Source organism: Hemisphaericaspora subhashii, assembly GCF_019202705.1.
Source record: "Hemisphaericaspora subhashii strain CBS 10753 chromosome Unknown scaffold106, whole genome shotgun sequence".
Classification (NCBI taxonomy): Eukaryota; Fungi; Ascomycota; class Pichiomycetes; order Serinales; family Debaryomycetaceae; genus Hemisphaericaspora; species Hemisphaericaspora subhashii.
In genome coordinates, this window is record NW_026057314.1 from 1 (window position 1) to 20,489 (window position 20,489).

The window sequence follows — 20,489 nt, forward strand, 5'->3', positions numbered from 1 at the left end:
AGAAGTGTGCAAAAACAATTCCGCAAAATCTCGGCAACCTGCAACGCCATCTAGCAGTAACCTCAATGCCTATACTTCAGGCGGAAATTAAGAAGCCTATTCCAACGTATATGTATATATGTAACCTCTTTTCAAAGAAAAAGAATTGTTGGACGCAAAAAATGTTGCATCATGTAGAGGTTATTTACAGGCGCATACCTTTTTTTAGGTGTTTTTCGTATAAATCAGAAAAAAAAAATCAATGGCTGACCTTACATATCGACCCCTTAATCATGGAAGTATACTACCATTGCTCAATGTTGAATCTTCACTGAGAACTAAATAAGACTAAATAAATCTAATTAATTCTCTTGTAATGGACTTTTGAGCTCCGCGAGATGAAACCGGCAATTCACTACAAATTTTATAATTATATTTGGCAAACTTTTTTCTGATCCGAGGATATAGAAATTTGAATACGTGTAACGTGATATTGGCTCCATAAAAGCAATTATAGCCATGCTTGCCAAATATGAGTGAAACAGTGTCATTTTTGTCATTCTATCCAAACGGCCCGCCTATCCCGGGGCTTCTTTCGGCGAATTACGCATTGATGCATAATTAGGCTTTCGTTATTTTTCCTTACCTTAACAGCAGCTTGTGACTGCAACGGTTATTTTCTACGTTATTCGAGTCATGAATGGTTAGGAAATTTGACTTTCAAAAGTCTGGAGATCTTGAACTTTTTGACGTTTCTTATAAATATCCTTGGATAAGAAATTATTTATCGATTAACTTATTTGGAGATGCCATTTTTCATTATGGATCTAAGTTTCATCAATCAACAAAATGTATGCACCAACATTACTTTGCAAAAAGATTCATTCATTTCTACTCCAAAGAATATTTGAAGAGTTAGATCCCAAGTTATTCAACGACATCTCGGTCCCAAAGGAAAGTTGCTTTATAGAAGATGGAGTTCATCCTGCTCATTATAAATGTCGAATTCCCCAACAATACTATAGACCAACCATATTATGTGAAAACCAAGCCTGGTTATTCTACAACCTCTTCCATGTGGTTGAGCACTTACCACTAAGTGATCTGAATTACCAACTTATAGTTTATTTATTAGAACACAGAATGTTATATCTTAAAAAAGAAAGCATAAGCGATATCACCAGAGAAGATATTTTGGATGCCTTTACATATGTTATTCAAAACGCTGATCCGGAAACCCTCATATTTGGTGAGTTGAAGGCTGGTTTTATAGTATTCCTTAATGGAGACCGTTTGCTTGAACATTTCGTTGATCAGATTTTATACTTTATTGAAAAGGTTAAGATGACAAAACATGGTTTAGATAATGCTTTGTCAATGGCTTCGGCTTTCAATGTTTTCATGTATCCCAAGTTCCATGAAAGAATAAAGAAATTACCATTTGAAGAATTTAATTTACTAGAGGATTTTACCTTGTACTATATTTATAAATTTCTACTAGATAAAGATCACAAATATCCCCTTATTGATGACATCACTTTACAGTATGCAACCCAAACACAAAAAGCTATTAGTGAAGAAACTGCCCTAGAGTTATCACTTGCAATAATTGATCTCGTTACTTTGGTCCCGATTGAATCAGAGCCAACAATGGATTGGCTAAGTATTTGTCTTCAAGAGTATGAGAAACGGTTGGGTACATTTGAAAGCCGCTGGCTGCAAACTTCTAGTAAAACATCTTGAACCGTTTCCAAACTAATATTTCCTTTGGAAAGAAAATACTTGTTCCTTCTCCAGGGTTACACTTGACTTCAACATGTACGACAATGAGTAGGGATTTACTTTCTTAGGCATATATTATTATTATATTTATTCTATGTACAATACAATAGATAGGTTGAAAGAATATTTGTTATATAAGTAACGTTTCTAAACTGTGATAGCGGCATAAAAAGTCGAAATAAAGTTTATTTTTTCTATATATGCTGCTAATAGAAAGGGTGGTGTATATGTTCCAGAAGGTTGCCAATATTAGTAGTCAAGAAACTAAATCGAAATTCTGACCAGATTTGCACCAAAATTACCAGACAAGAAATTTCCTTATTGGACCTCTGCAACAATTTGCCAATGACTAAGTCCGGTAATTTAGAAAAATGAATATGTGAATTGCATTTACTTCCACTTTGTTTATCTGAATTTCGAAATAACTGACCTTAGACTGAAATGGTAGCGCACACTTCGAATTTATGGCCAGTAATAAACTACCCCAAATAATGTTATTCTAGAAAAAAAATCAATCTGCTTAAGCGTAGAGTTTTTTCCAAGCATTTCCTTACTATTGACTAGTAAATTTAGCCTCTTCCTAACGAAATAATCTGAAATATTGGCAGATTTCGGTGGTCTTAGAAACCAATTTGATGGTAATTTACGGCAACTTGTCCGAGCGGTTAAGGAGAAAGACTTGAAATCTTTTGGGCTATGCCCGCGCAGGTTCGAGTCCTGCAGTTGTCGATATTTTTTTGCAACCATTTGTAACTCAACGCAATGGCAATTGTTAATAGATTTCGTAGAAAATTGATTGTTCTAATGTTCAAAAAACTCTCTATGCTTCAGTTGCCTATTTGGTACAGGTACAATTTTTTTTTCGCCTGACATTATCTTGCATAAAAACTTTTTTTGTATGGGGAAAAAATAAGCGAAACTAAATTGTTCGCCGAATTTCTTTGTGCTATGATTCACATTACATTTAGCTAGCCTCAACCCTTATATAACCCGACATGACAAATACACTTTTTCACTCTAGCAAGACAATTGTTTAATTGCCATTCTCCACTGAAGAAACTTTAGCATTCATCAAACTTAGTTCAGATACGCGACCTTAAGAATCAATTATTTTCATGCCGTTGAATAAAAGTGAATTATGTAGGCATAATCGATAAACCATTTGAGGTGGTCCAACTTCGAAAATGTGCTTCATATCAGCAATGTCCCATAATATTCCAGGTTGATATCTTGGCTCACTGGTCTTTTAGGTTGCATTAACGGAGATCCGTGGTGACTTCATTATTCAACGACCATTGATTCGTTTCTATGGGAGAATGCTCGTAGAAGAACTCCAAAACGATGTTAGAAACGCTAATACTCAGCTAGCCGTATGGGAAGATGTGAATTTAAATCCAAACTTGAATAGTCGTCCGTTATTCAAAGTCCAACTCGGCTCCAATTCTATCCTGTTAGCAAGGGTGTATTACAGGCGTAGAATGCGACATTTTTTGCAGCCAGAAGCTGCACACAAAACAAAAGCGCAAATTTTATCACTTGCCACAAGCTCAAGTACTTCTTTATTATTTATGCAAGCTATTGCAGAGAGCTAAAACTGGGGCTTAAACCATGTATGCACATGTCCGAACGACTCCAATTTGTCTTTGTGTTTTGAATCAAGTCTCTGGAATTCAGAATTTTTTGGTGGAGGGACTCAACTTCCCACCCTGTATAACAGGACAAAGGACCTCTCATTTTATCTTCCAAAAATAATACACCAAAGTGTATCAGCGCTTTATTGTTGTCTACGAAAGGTACAGATATTATGAGATTTTACTCAATTTTCATTACAAATATTAAGCTAGAAAAAACGTCTACATCTAACTAAAATCTATTTCTTTCGTTTTGTTACCTTTTGCAAAGAACCAGAGATTTCTGATTCATCTGTTTTAGACCTAACCACTTTTTCAGAATTAGTCTCTTTACTTCTATTTTCTATAATGTGACTCTCATCAATATCTTTTTCATTATTCTTATCATTCTTCTCATTCTCTTCAGGCTTTTTCACAATAAGTGGGGCTCTTGATGACCAAACGAACCAAATAAGCACAATTTCAAACAAATCAACAATAAGCAAGTTAATCTCTTGCCAAGCAATAATATTCCCCATAGAATAAAGTATTTCATTCACATCAAAAACTCCATCCAAGTTAATTTCCAACGATTTCATAATCCCCAAATGTCTAAACATGTATGTCCAACCAACTAGATGAAAAAGTATGGAGTAGAACATGGGTTTGGAAAGATTCTTTTGGTTTGTCTTTTTGAAATATCTGTTTAATTTGATTCCACAGACAAGACATTGGAATTGAAGAATCACACCTGTTACGATCTGAATTAGGGTGAATAGTGTGATTGATTTTTTGATAAATGATGTTTCGCTATTAATTGTGGAACTTTTGTTTAATGAGTTAACCAATATTGAAGCGTGAAGGACTTCATATGAGTGGCCATTAAAGGTGAGATCCTTAGTTGTTCTTGTGGATTGCATGATTTGTTTTGCAACCACCATTGAAGCAGCATGTATGATAAACAAGAAGGTAAATACCTTTCTGGTAGTTTTCATTCTGAATAAATCCCGATATGCAGCACCTAAATAGATCAATGAGATCAAGTAACCTTGTAAATTAATTAATACAGTCTGGAAGTCAACGTAATAATTTTGCATAAATGAGTAAAAATACCCACAATGAATGATATGGACAACAGCATCCATAATTACAAAAGCAAAGTAGTACACAAAATTGCTTCCAATTACAATCTGGAGAATTTTTGGAATATACGGCACGGTTGACAGCTTGGGTGCTGACAAGACTGGAAAATAATACCTAAGCAATAACCACATACTGCCATAAACAGATGCAAGGACAATATGAATGGATAATTCGTGTCCAAGATTCATTGGAACTGCTTCATCCTTGATCCTAATATGGGCATAGGTTCCTTCCAGGTAGATTTGATACTGTTTCTCTGTCAATGGAAAGTAGACACAATATACGCCCTTTTCCATTACCGGATATTCAATTACTTCATCTTCATTAAGGGAATAGTTCTTGGCTGATTTGGGCAAAAAATTTCCATCGATATCTGCTAGATCAAATTTTAGATCGCTACGATCATCAATCGCAAAGTGATTTGAATTATCAACAAATTGATTAAAATTAGGAACATTGGTGAATCTATATAAGTCATCATATTTAAAAACCATCAATGGAACTTGCTCTACTACTTGCGTGACATCGATGACTAACTTAGTGCCCTTAGTAGGAGTTTCAACCATTATGCAAGCAGCATTTGTTTTTTGATCCAAGTATACTTGTCTATTGGAGAACCCAAACACGACATCCAACTGGACAAGAAAGAAAGCACACAACCATATAAATAAACTCTTCATAGTTGATATATCATAGAAGAAGATTCATTTACTTTAAAGAAAGAAAATCAAACTTATAAATGGAACTCGTCGATAGTGAAAAAGTCCGAAATTTCCTCTTTAGGCAAAAAGGCGCTGTGCTTAAAAAGGGTCCTTGAGTTTTCAGGAACTTCTTGAATTTTAACTCTGGAAACAATCTTCAAGATACAACGGGAGTAGTGTAGGATTTCCAGAAGTTCGTTAATTGATTGGATATTTCCAACCAAAGGATGATTGTAGATGGATCTGAAGTCCCAAAAAGAACTACGAGCCCTGACGGGTGCTGCATGAAAAATAAAATATTTTTTGGCACTCTTTCCTATTTTGCAAGAAACATGGAAGACTTGTCAAGATCCAGCAGACTATCAATTGAACCCAGATACGATAAAGAATTAGGATATGGATATCTACTATCAGTCGAAGAATTTAAATCAAAATTTATATCGATGGCTATAAAAAAACTACACATTTACACAAATGTACAAAGCCCTTTATTGGAATAAAGTATCTTCCATATGAACATTATATCTCAATCCCTTAATAGGATGCTTTTCAAAAATTGCATCAATATTCTTCAAATCTTCATCAGTCAATTCAACAAAATTTGAAAAATTAGCAGTAACTCTTTCTTTAGTAGATCCACTTGGGATTGGTAAAATATGAGTAACTTGATCAATTCCTCTAAAATTCTTAGCTCCCGAAACCTTCAAAATCCAAGAAAGTGCCAATGATTCCAATGATGTTCCCTTCACATCATGAGCATAATTGTATAATGCTTTTAAGGCAGGTAAGTTATGTTCAAAGTTTTCTGGTTGGAATTTATCAAAATTATGTCTGATATCACCCTTTGGAATGTCAGATATGAAAGTATCGGCAGTTTCAACGGCAAGATCGGTCAAAATACCACGACAAAGTGGAGAATAAGCAACTAATGGGATTTTATGTTTGGATAATTCAGCTAAAATACCGGTGGAAATAACTTCTTGGGCAAATAAGTTCAATTCCAATTCAACACAGGAGATTGGAAATACTTGAATTGCTTTATTAAGGGTTTCGATACCGACTTCAGAAAGCGAAATACCATCAATGGTACCATCTTTAACGAAATCAGCAATATATCCAATAGTTTCTTCATATGGGACTTTTTTATCAACTCTAGCGATTTCAAAAAGGATCTTTGGACGGTTTTCCTTTGGGAAATACGAAGCAACATTCTTAATTGATCTTGAAATATTTTCTTTACTTCCATCTGTTGCTAAAGTTTCGGTAAGACCACCTTTGATAGATACGACTAAATTTTTAAGAATTTCAGGATCACTGGCTTTAAAAAATTCTTCAAAGACTTTTAAGTTTGCATCATTTGGACCATAGAATTCACCTCCATTAAGTAATTGGACACCAAATTCTGGATGAGTAGTTACGAATTTTAAAGTTTCGACGGATTGCTTAATTGGGGGAGGAGTTGGTTTCCAAGTCATTGACATGGTACCGAAACCAAAAGTTCCAGGGATGGCAACAGGAGAATAAGTCATTTTTTTTATTAGGGGATTTGTATTGAATTGATTAGTGTTGAGATATGAATGAGGTTGAATTAGTTACAAGGTTCTTGGAAGTGATATTTATACTTCTTTCGGAACGGGTTGTTTGTCTGATAAGAGCCGATGGGATGAATGTGCTGGTCAAAATAACAATTGATTTTCTATTGCCGTACTGTTCCTGTTTGAGAAGAAAATCTCGACAGAACCCGTAAAATTTCGCACTTACCCAATTAGGAACTTACCTCCGGAAATAATTCCATTTAACAATTGATTTAGTTAATCTTTGAACCGAGACTAATTTCATCTCGATCCTGGAAGTTTTCAATCGGGATTTGAAAAGATTATACATAACAACTCCCATATTCTCGAAGGAACGGAATCCATTTGATAATCTCCGCTATTCTGAATGATCCTTTTTTTTTTGCATATACAATCTTAATAGAATTGAGTTAGTCAAACCTTGAGCCGAGACCAATTTCATCCCGATCTTGTGTATTAGGAACGGAATCTATTTGATAATCTCCGCCCTTCTGAGTGATTCCTTTTTCTTTTTTTACATATACAATCTTTCCTTTATAGAATTGAATTAGTCAAAGCTTGAGCGGAGACCAATTTCGTCTCGATCTTGTGTATTCCTTCGAGAGAAGATTCGATATCAATAACTCCGAAGCTCTCCAAGGAACGGAATCAATTTGATAGTTTCCGTCTGAATGGTTACTCAGAAGGGTGATAGCACCCTGGTGGATCCTCTGAAAGGCTCTGGAAGTACGTATGAATTTTTTTAACGTTCCACGCCATCGCAAATTAACTAAATCGTTATGAAATGTATGATGAGTGTCTATAAATATAAATTAACTTTAAACATTATTAACCAAAATTACATGGAAAATATCAAGAACTAGAAAAGAAAATATCTACATAAGAAGAAAGGAAGTTTAAATAACAAACTATGTAACAAAAAGCCCGCTAAACTAAGAAAGCTCTTTTTAAAACATGAAAATATTTTCATCATCCCAACCCATTTCTTTACTCATTTCCAGTAAAGATTCTTTCATTCCTGGTGGACCACAAACGAACAATTTATTACCATTATTAGGACTAGGTAAATGTTCTTTCATCATATCTTTAGAAACATAAGCTACACCACCAGTCCAATCTTTAGGAGGAAAAGTTAACGTATAATATACTTCAAAATTAGGATACCTACTAGCAATTTCATCAATTTCATTCTTTAATAAAATATCTTTTTCAGTTTCATTACCAAAAATCAATTTAATTTTAGTCTGATCATCAGGATTAGTAATGATACTAGTAATAACTTGTAAAATTGGAGTAATTCCTGATCCACCTGCAACTAAACCTAATTCTTTAGCCATATTAGGTTCATATTTCAATCTTCCAACTGGTCCTCTAAATTTAACAGTTTGTCCTTCATTAACTTGAGCAAATTTTCTAGTAACAGTACCATTTTCATAATGTTTAACTAAAATATCGAAAAATCCGGCATCGAATTGATTTGAAATTGGAGAATAGTATCTAATTTCATCTTTCCCATCAACATTAAAACAACAAGCAACATGATGACCAGTTGGGATATCTAATACTTCATCATCATGTTTTAATTTAAATCTATAGATTGAAGTCATTGGAGCAATAATGGTTTTGTCGATTAATTCAAAGTCATTCCATACTGTTTTATGTAACGATGATCTATTCTTATAAGCTTCATAAAATTTAAATGTGGATACAACTACAATAAACCCTATAGTATATGGCATATATTCCCAACCAAAGATCCAAGTACCAAATAACATTAATCCGATTGGAATATAAATCCCATGAAGGGGTTGCTTAAATAATTCTCTCTTGTCTTCCATTGATGAACTGTTAGCTTTACCTTATAAACTCAAACTCTAGAATAAGAAGAAGTAAGAAGAAAGAAAGGAAAGAAAGAAAGGAAAGAACTAAGATGAGTAAACAATGAATCGAGATTGATAAATAAAATCAAAGAATCAAAAAGAAAGAAAAACTAAAAAGAAAAGAAAAAAAAAAAAAGAAAGAACCTGCAAAAAAAAAATATATTTATCAAAAGTACACGACCTGACATTGAGATATTTTAAAAATTATTTTAGACCGATTTATAATTATATAACCGTTTTATTGTTTAACTTACAGATCATGTGACTTTGGACTATAATCAAATAATACACAATTTTATGTATTTAATAAACTAAAGAAAGAGATAAAGAGAATTACCAATAAAATTATTATATATACATAAGATATACATGTGTACATATAATATTAAACCACTAAAAAATCATTTTTCTTTTATTTGCAATCAAAATCATCAAAAAGCAACTATGCACATCTGACTTACTTGGGGGGGTATTAATAAAGAACTATAAGGGGGAGAATAGAAGATAAACAAAAAACATTAATATAACTTAGAAGAAGAATAAAAAAGACAAACTAGCAAAAGTGGAAACAATCAATCAAGTAGGTACAATCTAATATTCTTCTTCACCTTCTGGGAATGAATCAGTACCAACTTCAATATAATCTCTTTCTAATGCAGCTAAATCTTCTCTAGCTTCAGTAAATTCTCCTTCTTCCATACCTTCACCAACATACCAATGAACGAAAGCTCTCTTAGAATACATTAAATCAAACTTTCTATCAATTCTTCTCCAAGCTTCAGCAATAGAAGTAGTATTAGATAACATACAAACAGCTCTTGCTGCAGCTGCTAATTCAGAACCTTCAATGGCAGTAGGTGGTTGATAACAAATACCAATCTTGAAACCAGTTGGACACCAATCAACTAATTGAACAGTCTTTTTAGCTTTAACTTGGGCAACAGCATTTTGAACATCTCTGGTAACAACATCACCACGATATAATAAACAAGTAGCCATATATTTACCACTCTTTGGATCACATTTAACCATTTGATTACCTGGTTCAAAACAAGATTGAGTAATTTCAGAAACAGAATTAGCTTCATGATTAGCTCTTGATTTTGAGAAAACTGGAGCATATGAAACTAATGGGAAATGAATTCTTGGATATGGAACTAAATTAGTTTGGAATTCATTTAAATCAACATTAAGAGAACCATCAAATCTTAATGAAGCAGTAACTGATGAAACAACTTGAGCAATTAAATTATTTAAGGAACTGAAATTTGGTCTAGAAATATCCAAGTTTCTTCTACACATATCATAAATGGCTTCATTATCAACCATAAAAGTACAATCAGCATGTTCCAAAGTAGTATGAGTAGTTAAAACAGTGTTATAAGGTTCAACAACAGAAGTGGAAACTTGTGGAGCTGGATAAACTGCAAATTCTAATTTGGATTTCTTACCATAATCAATTGATAATTGTTCTAATAATAATGATCCTAAACCAGAACCAGTACCACCACCTAAAGAATGAGTAAATAAGAAACCTTGTAAACCATCACATTGATCAGACATCTTTCTAACTCTATCAAGAACATCATCTAAAATTTCTCTACCAACAGTATAATGACCTCTGGCATAATTGTTGGCAGCATCTTCTTTACCAGCAATCAATTGTTCAGGATGGAATAAATCCTTATAAAGACCAGTACGAACTTCATCAATAACATTTGGTTCTAAATCAACATATAATGCACGTGGAACGTATTTTCCTGATCCAGTTTCACTGAAGAAAGTTGAGAAACCTTCTTCTCCTCCCTTTGGTCTATCTAATCCTTCTTGTAAATAACCATCTGGTCTGATTCCATGTTCTTGAGAGTATAATTCCCAACAGGCATTACCAATTTGACAACCGGCTTGACCAACTATATTGTATGTGTGTTAGTAATTTTGTTTGTGGTGCAATGGACGTGTTTTGTCTGAGAAATTGACGGCGTGATCTTTGATCTGACGATTTCAACCACAACAACAACAAAAAACAACCAATGAAATCAAATCAATTCTCAAATGATGATTGGTTAATTGATCATGTGATGATCATCATAATAATATGAACATACCATTAATACTGATAACTTCTCTCATTTTTTGTTAACTTTATTAAAACTTAAATGTGTGTAAGAAGAATGAAAGTAAATTTGAAATCCCTTTTTTCTTCTTTGAAATTTTGTTTACAACATTTTTTTTTCTGTCTGATCATTTTGTATTGTCTGTCTGTTTACATTTTCGTGTTTTTTGATTTTTTGACGCTAATAAATTTTTGAGTTATGTGCAGGAAAATGGATCGTAGTTCCAAATTTGATCAAAATCAAAACAAATCAGATCTAGACTTCCTAATCGAGAAGCAACTATGGCTGCATTTATAACTTAAACCATGTCAACACTTATCCATCTAGAGCAACTTGATTGGGTCAATATTATACATAATGCTATGTACGACTAGGTGAACTAAGTATAAATAAAGGCATCCTATTTCTAGTCTCACTAAGTATGCCCCCCATGCCGTGTTTTTTGAGAGGCACCATTTGTTATATACTTGAGTAACGCATGAATACAGAATGCCACGAATAAAATTCAAGCGACTACAAGAATGGAAGCTAATCATCTCTACAGAAAGAGACCTATTCATCCTGCTCCACCTGTTCAAGCTGTAGCTGCAAAAGAAAACGTACTGTCATAATCAATGAATCCAACCCAGGAGATATAACATTTGAAATTGGAAATAAGAGATAACCACGGGAATTCAGTACCGAAATCTATAATTGGAAATAATTCGACTGGAGATGACTAATGAATATAGTTATAGAAATATGTGGCTGGTTTCTTGTTGTCACATGGTTACTAAGACCCCCCTCGGACTTTCCGAATTGAGACAAAACCGAAAAACCGGTTGCATGTCGATCAAAGTGCTGCAAACAGACTGATATAGATCGCTGCTGCGATTCTCCTTTAGACAACAATTTACCTTATGAACCAGATCTCTGGCAACACGGTCAAATGAATTGGTTGATTTAGAGTAAAATCTATTGCTATCCTTTTTGTGATGAAGCAATGGCTGCAAAAGTGAGCTTCTACGAAATCATATCCAGTCGCTGTGTTTTACTTCACATATACTACTCTAGAAGATAGAGAAGTCACATAAACAGAGAACAAAGGAGTATCATTTTAAATTATACAAAATCAAATAAAAAACACAACTAGAAAATCATAAAAAATGATTTAAACTTATCCCAAAACGTTTCCTTCTTCTTCAAACCCAATTTAATCTGAGCCTCTTCAGCCGTATCCCTCAAATATTCACCAATCGATTTATCCCACTTATTTCTGGCATTATGACCAATAAACAATTTATTCTGAGCTTCTGACAAATGTAACAATTGTGGTCTAGTTAATCCCAGTAACCAATTATAATCATATCCGTATCCACGCAAATATTCAACCAAATCATTATTAGTAAAAGATTGTACGATATAACTCCAACTATCATGGGCTTGTTCTCGGACATCAGTACGGATAAATCCTAACTTATTCTTGATCCAATAGAACCAATGTTGAATGTGGAATTTAGATGAATAATACTTGTTCTTAAGATCATGACTTGTTTCTTTTACATTTTCATATTTGGTTCTCACATTTTCAGTAGCATAATCATATCCTTGCTTCATATAGAAATGCTTCTGTTCGGCACCTTGTTTAGCATGTCTAAGTTTATCTTCGGCATATTCATATTTACCCTGGACATCCGTTACGGCTCGACTCACTGCCGATGAAGCAGCTTTATATTGACCTTTGGCATTTGCAGCAGCTTTTCCAACGACGGATGTAGCACCTTCATATTGACCTTGAGCATTTGCTGCCGCTTCACCAACTACAGAAGTAACATCTGGATATTTTTCCTTTGCGTATCCCTTTGCAGATTCGTATTTATCTTGAGCATTCGCCGCAGCCTCGCCAACAACAGAAGTAACATCTGGATATTTATCCTTGGCATATCCCTTTGCATCTTCATATTTGGCTTGAGCATTTGCTGCTGCTTCCCCAACAGCAGAAGTAACACCTGGATATTTATCCTTAACAAATTCCTTTGCAGATTTATGCTTGTGTTTAGCATGTTTCCAAGCCTTCCCAGCAACGGACGATGCATCACTTGAACCACTTTGGATAGTAGAAAGTGCCTCAGATACAAGTTCTCTAGCTTCATCACCATTGAAAGGCTGAGTCATTTCTTCAACGACTTCTTTCACCTTATACCACCATTCATTGATCCCTTTACCAACGCCAGATTCTAACTTATCAAATTTTTCAATCAAAGCTGGGATTGTAAACTTGATAAAATTCTCGGAAGCAATCTTGGATTTGGTAAGAAATGATTCATAATCATCCGCAGATGGGATCTTTTCAACAAAAGCATTGGAATATTCATACAGCGAGTCCTTGATTTGTTTCAAGGCATCGTCAAAGGAATATTGAGAATTGGCATATTTTTCCTTAGCTGCATCAACTGCATTATTGAAATATTCAGTAGCAATATCATAAGCTGCTTCAATCTGTTCTGGATTAGTTACATCAGGCATCTTTTCTTTTAGATACGCTTGATAATCTTCCAACGTAGGCTGATACTCTTTAAGCTTTGTATCCAAATTATCACGCTTGAAATGTTGAAATTGTTCATTAAACGCATCAACCAATTCTTGTCTAGTTCCTTCAATATTCCTTCCCTGTTTAGCAAACCATTCTTTAATCGAATCAGTTGATAAATCCAGAATAATCCATCCACCATAATTCTCAGGAGCAATAGCATCATTTCTATGGTTTTTAACCAATTCAACCAATTGATGTCTGGTGGTAAACATAGAATATTGAACATTTCTAGCATCCAAAAACGCCTTCAATTTGTCTTTGGACCATTTATTAATCCCAGCCAAGAAAGAATCGTTACCAAGTTCACCTTTGGTAACAAATGGAGATGCTTTAGATTGAGCACTGGCTAACCAAGAATTCAAATCATCCAACAAGTACAGTTTATGGGTTTGGGCCAATTTCACAAGCTTATCAGAATAGAGATCTTCAGAATATATGCCTGGCTTTGTATCAATTATATCATGAAGATAGAGCCATTCACGGAGTTGGGAATATGACCAGGTTTTGAAGAATTCATCCTTAATCAGTCCCTTGGTGTCAAATATTGGCCTGTCGTAAATATCCAATGAATCTAATAAAGAATTCATAGAATCGGTGAGGTAGTTTGATACCGAGGCGCTGTATTCACTTAAGGTATCAATTAATTGGTCACGGGAAGCTTTGGGGTCGAAATTGATTTGATATTTGTTTAACCAATTTTGAATATCAGAATCAGTCCAGGTTGAATAAAGCCAATTACCAGGATAATATTGGGAACCTTGATTCTTTTCAACTAATTTATCAAACTTCTTTTGAATCTGCTTGATTAAATCCGGTTTGGTCATTTTCTTGGAAACGTAAATTTGGTTCTGTTTCAAAAAATTACGTAAGGTGTCTACATCCCAAGATTCAAAGATCCAGGTACTGATTGGTTTCTTGTTGTGGAACAAATAATCAAAAGTAAGATAATCTTGTAAACTATTTGGTGATTGTACCAGGGATTGATAGTCAGCTTTAAGTTTCTTGTACTTGGATTCAAGCTTCTTAGCTTCAGAATTAGCCAATTGAATCAAATCATTGTTAGCTAAGGTGTCTTTGTATTTGATTTTACGACTGTTCAAGAATTGTTTGATATCATTGGTGGTCCATGAATTAAATCCATAATCAGTTGTCGCGATGACTATGAAAACTTGAAAGAATAATAATAACCAATTGAGTACTAACATTGTGTATAGTTTTCGATAAGGTTCAAATTGAGTGTATACCAGTTCAATTTACAATCTGTTATTCATCCTTATATATATTAAAATATGAATTAATGAGGTAATAGCAATAAAGCAATTTGTGGGTTAAAATAAAAAAATGAAAATTCATGATGTCATTACTTTTTAAGGGGTCTTAGGAATGACGCAGGAATTCGCAGCAACGTTAAATTTTTTTTGCAGCAACCACCAAATTGTTAACAAACAGCAAATGTATTGTCAAGTATTGCCATGTGGAACTAACACACATCCTAGTTGGTCGAGAGGACAATTATAAAGTGTTAAGCTGAAATCAGTGAAGTGGAAGCCTAGGCTTCAATTGTGGTTGCAATATCCCTTAAATTATACAAATTTTTTCTATTTTTTTGCAGTATTTTACGCGTGTACTTTTTTTTGGTAAGGATAATCGTGGAACGTATTCGTTGGTCCTTTGAATGAACTAGAAATAGAAAAAGTTCTTCTTTAATCAGTCAATTAAACTTTTGCCCCTTTCGCTTTTTGCACGGAGTATGAGCTTGTGTTGGTTTGTTACGAATTTTCTTTCTAATTGTTGTAGTCTCTTCTGGATCTGCTCCGGAGAGGATACAGTCTTACTCCTGTAGGTAGATCAGGAAAAATGGCCAGCTGCAAAAATATTTCTTCTTTACTGAAGTCATGAGATAAGCACTAATATTTCAAATAATAGCCTTCATTTTTGCTAGAAAATTGTTGTTTGCAGGATTTCTTAAACACCGCCATTAATCTCCCAAGGTCCGCAAATTGTCCGCCTGTCCACCTCTCCCCATCACCATTGAGCTCAACTTCCTTCCCAACTTCTCTATCGCCTCCATTGAACTCCATATCAAAATTTCAATCCAACTCTTCATTCTAGTTCCGAACTGGATTGAGTTAAACCTTCTTCCATTAAAATCAGATAAAAAAATCCATCACATAAACTAACCATTGGTCAGGTGGCTAATTCAGTATGAACGGATTAATTAAACCAATTCATGAAATCCAGTAAGACTCACTCCAAATTGTCTCCACTAATTCTTTTGGATATTTTATTCTTTGATTTTTTGTTTTGTGGTCGTGTGTTTGTGTCTTTACTCTAATAACGGCTAAAGCTTTGATATGAAAGTAATGATTTAAGGTGAAATAAGAAGTGGATTGAAAGATAATGGCAACTGATGCTTCATTCAATGGTTTGTTGACGATAAAGGAGTGGTAATTGTTGGTTGTCATTGGAAGAAGTTTCAATTTTGTTTCTGTGGTTTAATTTCATTTCTGTGAATTAATTACTCTCAATTTTCCCTCTAGCAAATTCACGTCAAGAATAGTTCTTTGAAGAGTCAAAAGCACAAATCATCCCTTTGTTGGATTGATGAGATTGAGATTGGACGAAGATAGTACATGATTGAAATGGTTGGTTTCTTTCTGAAAAGTAAAGAAGAATAAAATGAAGTTAAGAATTCTAATTTTTTCGCAATTTAGGGTGTCTAAATTTTGCTGCAAAATTTGTTGTTTTGATAAATAAAGTTTAAGCCAATAATAATCCACAAAAAGAGTGGCACGTGATGACAAATTCGGGTAACACCTTTCTGAAATACTAACCTCAACATCAAAACAAAAGTGGGACGATTTTTTGTTGACAAAATTGAACTATTTAATAGTTTTATAAATTATAGTAAAAAGAATAGAATTAAGAGAATAGGTGAACAAGCTTTTATAATGCTGATATATCAATCGCACGTCTCAACTTATTTGTAGCGTTTCTGGCCTCGAATTTTAATAGGTTATAATAGCGCTGCTTCCTAGGTTGATAAAAACTCGCAAAATTATTTTATGAAGTCGACGGCGAAGGGCATACCGGTAGGGTATTTTCCTCCAAAATTTTAATCTCATTTGTGTTGGTTCAATTGCCCCTTAATTGAAAAGATGGTTATTTGAATGCTGAAGGTCAATTGCGGTTTCGTATTTACTTTTGTCACTACTTTTAGAAACTATTATTCACATTGAAAATTATGGTACACACACATTATAAACTCCTGTATAACTGAATGTAGATGGAGTATGTCAAACTGGTTTTCGAGTGTTAGAAGGGAGTGTATGCTATTAACATGATAGATATTGAGACATTTTTTGATTAAGAATGTTGAAGCATACAAATATATCAGCCTTTGGGTATATTTTTGGAGTTTATTTGTCATGAACAAACCTAGCTTCAAGCATTCATTTGCTAGAAACATCTTATGAAAAGAAATGAAATATTTCGTCAAATGGAACCATGCAGAGTTGGAATCAGTTGAATTAGAATTGAAATTGAAGAATTTAATTGCTATCAAAACGTTATTATTCTCGGGAATTTGTTCAAAATTTGTCTACGACTACTTAGAGAATTAGCATGAATGGTGTCGCTATTGTGTTCATCATATTGGATGCTCCTATCTATATGGTTACTTTGCTCAATTGAAGAGATTCTTGGTTATAAAGGATCTGCAAACTATGGTGGGGTTATATAATGTTAGGAAGATCTAAAATTAAAAGACCCAGATTGTATGAATTAGATGGAAACGGACAGGATAAAATGATTATAGAAACAGAAAACGAACATATAAAGGTAGATTCTTGGTTGTAAAGGATATATGATCTGTAAACTTTGCTGGGGTTATATAACGTTCGGAGAATTTAAAATTAAAAGTACCGGATTCTATCAACAGATGGAAACGAGTATCGTAAATTCATTATAGAAACAGATAATGAACCTATATACGCAGCTATATATGTTCGTTTTCTGTTTCTGTAATGAATTTCCTATATTCGTTTCCATCTAATTCATAAAATTCAGGTTTTTTAATTTTAAAAATTCGTAACATATATATCTTCATTATCTGTTTCTATTATAATTTTATCATATTCGTTCCCATCTGGCAGTTCACATTTATGTAAGGGATAATATTTCCATAAGTTAAGGATTTGATGTCACTCATAGTCAGATTGTTAAGGATGCAATGTCATTTGATTTGTCTATACACAGTGCATAAGTATAAAGTTAGTTGTTCTCGATTTTTGCCTGCATCTATAATTGGTTTGATGTTAGTCATCAAGGTATGTCCTTGTTACGTTTGTCATCTTACTACTCGTGAGGTTTCCTTGGAGAAGCCAACCTGGTGCAATAGTCCATATTGGACATTTGCCGACTCGATTTCTAATGGAAGATATTGTTTTTGTTTTTGTTGAAGCCACTACACCCTTTGAATATGAACGTCACGAGAAGAGATCGGATCATTATCGCTGTAAGACTTCGATATTCTCAGAAAGAGTTATAAATAACGGTTTCCTGGGCAAAAGAGAATTGTTTTCTTGCACTGTTTAGTCTAACCCCTATTTTAATAAGGTTTAATGACTATCAATCTTCCATATATTGCGATGGTTAGTTAATTAGGTTATGTTAGATTGAAAACCAAGTGCAGCTGGTAGGGTAATTTGTCCTGATACTACCTTCGGAATTACCTTAAATCAATCATCCAATAAGAAGAGAGAAAAATTCATAGCCATGTGCAGGAAGTTGATTGTTTTTTTTTTGTAAAGATCCTACAATTGTTGATGAGACAACGAGTATAAATAGGCCCGGAATTTTCCTTCAGTGTCGAGATACGAACCAAGCGATGTGCAGAACAGCAACAACAACCAATAAACAAACAACAATTCTCCCGCACTTCAATTACATACTAGGAAGCTTCCACTAGTCTAATTGTGCCATGCCCGTTACATTTGGTAACATCGTTTAAAGAGTGCCAAAGGCTTCCGTCTTTTATTCTGTGAGTTCAAGAAGTGCCTATGGAGTTAATAACCATCCACCAAAATGTAACGGAGATGATCTAATTATACAGTGGAAGCAATTCTTCAATGGTGTAGGATATGTTTCCCACATGGCCCAGTTGGTTTCAATTCCTCTGCAAGTTGCTTCCACTGCGAGTTATACCATACAGCTTACTACGAGGTAACGTCGTTTGAATGATATATCAATATTTACATACTCCACTAATTTCGGTGAATAAGATCATTCCTAATTTTTAAAAAGGTGCAACTGGAAGTAAGAAATGCAAGTATTAATAAAGTGTGTATTGATTTAGCAATCATGCGGCGCTACCACGTATAAGCAGTATGGTTAATTTAGCAGTGGAAACAAATCGACCTACAATGAATATAATGGATAATTTGTGACACAAGAAGTAGCTAGTCGCTTCATAGACGTTGAACTTGGTCACCGTTGTATGGAGAATAGTTAGGCTGTTGCTACATATGTACAGTTCTACATTCAAAGATTAAACTGCTAGGAAATAGCCAGAAGCGGGCAATACCAAATCCAACGAATATGATGGAGAGAGGCAAAGCATTTTAGAAATGTGCTTATAGATCTTGCAGATGGCATAATTAATGGTAGAGTTATTAAATCAGTTCGATGGGTTAGTTTCCAGCTGTGAATTTTCGGAATACACGTTACATTTGGTGACACCGTTTGGGGGAATTAGTCCATATTCATATATTCTGAAAAGCAATTATGAATTATATAAATTTTTTCAACCATGCGGTGCTACCAAATGTAACGGAGTATGCCATACTTCAGAAGGTGGAAACCAAAACTTCATAATGGATAAAAATAATGCTAGAGTTCTTTCGAATCAATTTGATTGGCTAGTTTCCACCTGTGAATTTTCGGAATACACGTTGCATTTGGCATCACCGTTTGGGGAATAGTTTAGATATTTCCATATTCATATACTATAGACTTATCAAATTAAATTCAAACCATGCGGGCTACCAAATTGTAACGGGTATACCATAATTCAGTAGCGGAAACATCGAGTACTTCATTATATCAAACTAACCAAATGAAAGAAGACAACGAACCAAAAAACTTCGTCATTTGAAGAGCGAGATATTGCTTGTATTCTTCGAGCCATGACGATTTGAATTAACTTGGGATAACTCAATAAGAGCAGGCTTTTATGTATAGTTATCTCTAATTATATAGTTTTCCTAATAGATATCAGAAAAAGGACTTCGTATGGATGATGAAATTTTCATAAATTATAAGATCTCTGATCATCTCCAGCCTATTACCCATCACAACAAATTAGACGAGTTATTGCAGGCAATTTGAGTTATCCCTTTGTTGTTGGATTGACAAATCGACATATTGTCTTAATTCAATGACATTTGTTTCAATGTTTGTTAGATCTGGCTCGCATATTGTCATTAATGTTTGGATGTAAACTACATCTCATTTACTGGGGAAAGTTATTGTCTGGAGTTGCCATTTCTATAACTTGGTACCCGCAAAAGATGATTCTTTGGAATTGCCTTTTTTGTTTATTCAGCGTTGGACATTTATGATATGTGCTTGGTTCTTTGTTTGATATGCTATGCAGTTATTTCATATCTGAGAGTTCTTCTTCCTGTATTATAAATACAAGCCAAATTTCCCTAGTATTTCACTATTTTGAAGTCATAGTCTCACTAGCTTTAGATTTCTATAAACATGCAATACAGATTTGGCCAATTAAGAAGAACCTTATCTCATGCTAGTCAATCCCATAACATTTCAATTCCTCGATAAATGATGGTTTCCAACTGTGAAATTCGGAATACACGTTGCATTTGGTATCACCGTTTGGAGGAGATAGCTTGGTAGTTTCCATATTCTGAACGCAATTGCGGTATGCAATCTATCAAACTATATTGAACTGTGTTACCAGGTATAACGAGTATGCCCTAATTCAGCAGATGGATACCAACTGTATCATAAATTGCTACAAACTACAAAAAAGAATCTGATAACTTCCAAGTGATTTTTTAATGCTATAGAGGTTGTACGGGGCAACGTTGTTAGTTCAGTCTATCAAAT

At 34.1% G+C, this 20,489-nt stretch overlaps 6 protein-coding genes across 6 annotated transcripts; 1 reads left to right on the forward strand and 5 right to left on the reverse strand. All coding sequences in view use genetic code 12, as the record gives it.

The window, feature by feature from the left end:
• Positions 1-828: 828 nt before the first annotated feature.
• On the forward strand, positions 829-1,722 carry J8A68_003403 (uncharacterized protein; the record flags this gene model as incomplete). The annotated part of the gene is made up of 1 exon (XM_049407255.1): positions 829-1,722. The coding sequence occupies one exon, from the start codon at positions 829-831 to the stop codon at positions 1,720-1,722; it is 894 nt and encodes a 297-aa protein (XP_049263293.1).
• A 1,909-nt stretch (positions 1,723-3,631) lies between these two features.
• J8A68_003404 (uncharacterized protein) lies at positions 3,632-5,080 on the reverse strand (the record flags this gene model as incomplete). Its single annotated transcript, XM_049407256.1, has 1 exon — positions 3,632-5,080. The coding sequence occupies one exon, from the start codon at positions 5,078-5,080 to the stop codon at positions 3,632-3,634; it is 1,449 nt and encodes a 482-aa protein (XP_049263294.1).
• Positions 5,081-5,703: 623 nt separating this feature from the next.
• Positions 5,704-6,744, reverse strand: J8A68_003405 (pyridoxine 4-dehydrogenase; the record flags this gene model as incomplete). Its single annotated transcript, XM_049407258.1, has 1 exon — positions 5,704-6,744. The coding sequence occupies one exon, from the start codon at positions 6,742-6,744 to the stop codon at positions 5,704-5,706; it is 1,041 nt and encodes a 346-aa protein (XP_049263295.1).
• A 992-nt stretch (positions 6,745-7,736) lies between these two features.
• On the reverse strand, positions 7,737-8,627 carry J8A68_003406 (cytochrome-b5 reductase; the record flags this gene model as incomplete). Its single annotated transcript, XM_049407259.1, has 1 exon — positions 7,737-8,627. One exon carries the CDS (start codon positions 8,625-8,627, stop codon positions 7,737-7,739), a length of 891 nt encoding a protein of 296 aa, XP_049263296.1.
• Positions 8,628-9,260: 633 nt separating this feature from the next.
• On the reverse strand, positions 9,261-10,802 carry TUB1 (alpha-tubulin; the record flags this gene model as incomplete). The annotated part of the gene is made up of 2 exons (XM_049407260.1): positions 9,261-10,582; positions 10,778-10,802. 2 exons carry the CDS (start codon positions 10,800-10,802, stop codon positions 9,261-9,263), a joined length of 1,347 nt encoding a protein of 448 aa, XP_049263297.1.
• Positions 10,803-11,914: 1,112 nt separating this feature from the next.
• On the reverse strand, positions 11,915-14,563 carry J8A68_003408 (uncharacterized protein; the record flags this gene model as incomplete). The annotated part of the gene is made up of 1 exon (XM_049407261.1): positions 11,915-14,563. The coding sequence occupies one exon, from the start codon at positions 14,561-14,563 to the stop codon at positions 11,915-11,917; it is 2,649 nt and encodes an 882-aa protein (XP_049263298.1).
• Positions 14,564-20,489: the final 5,926 nt, after the last annotated feature.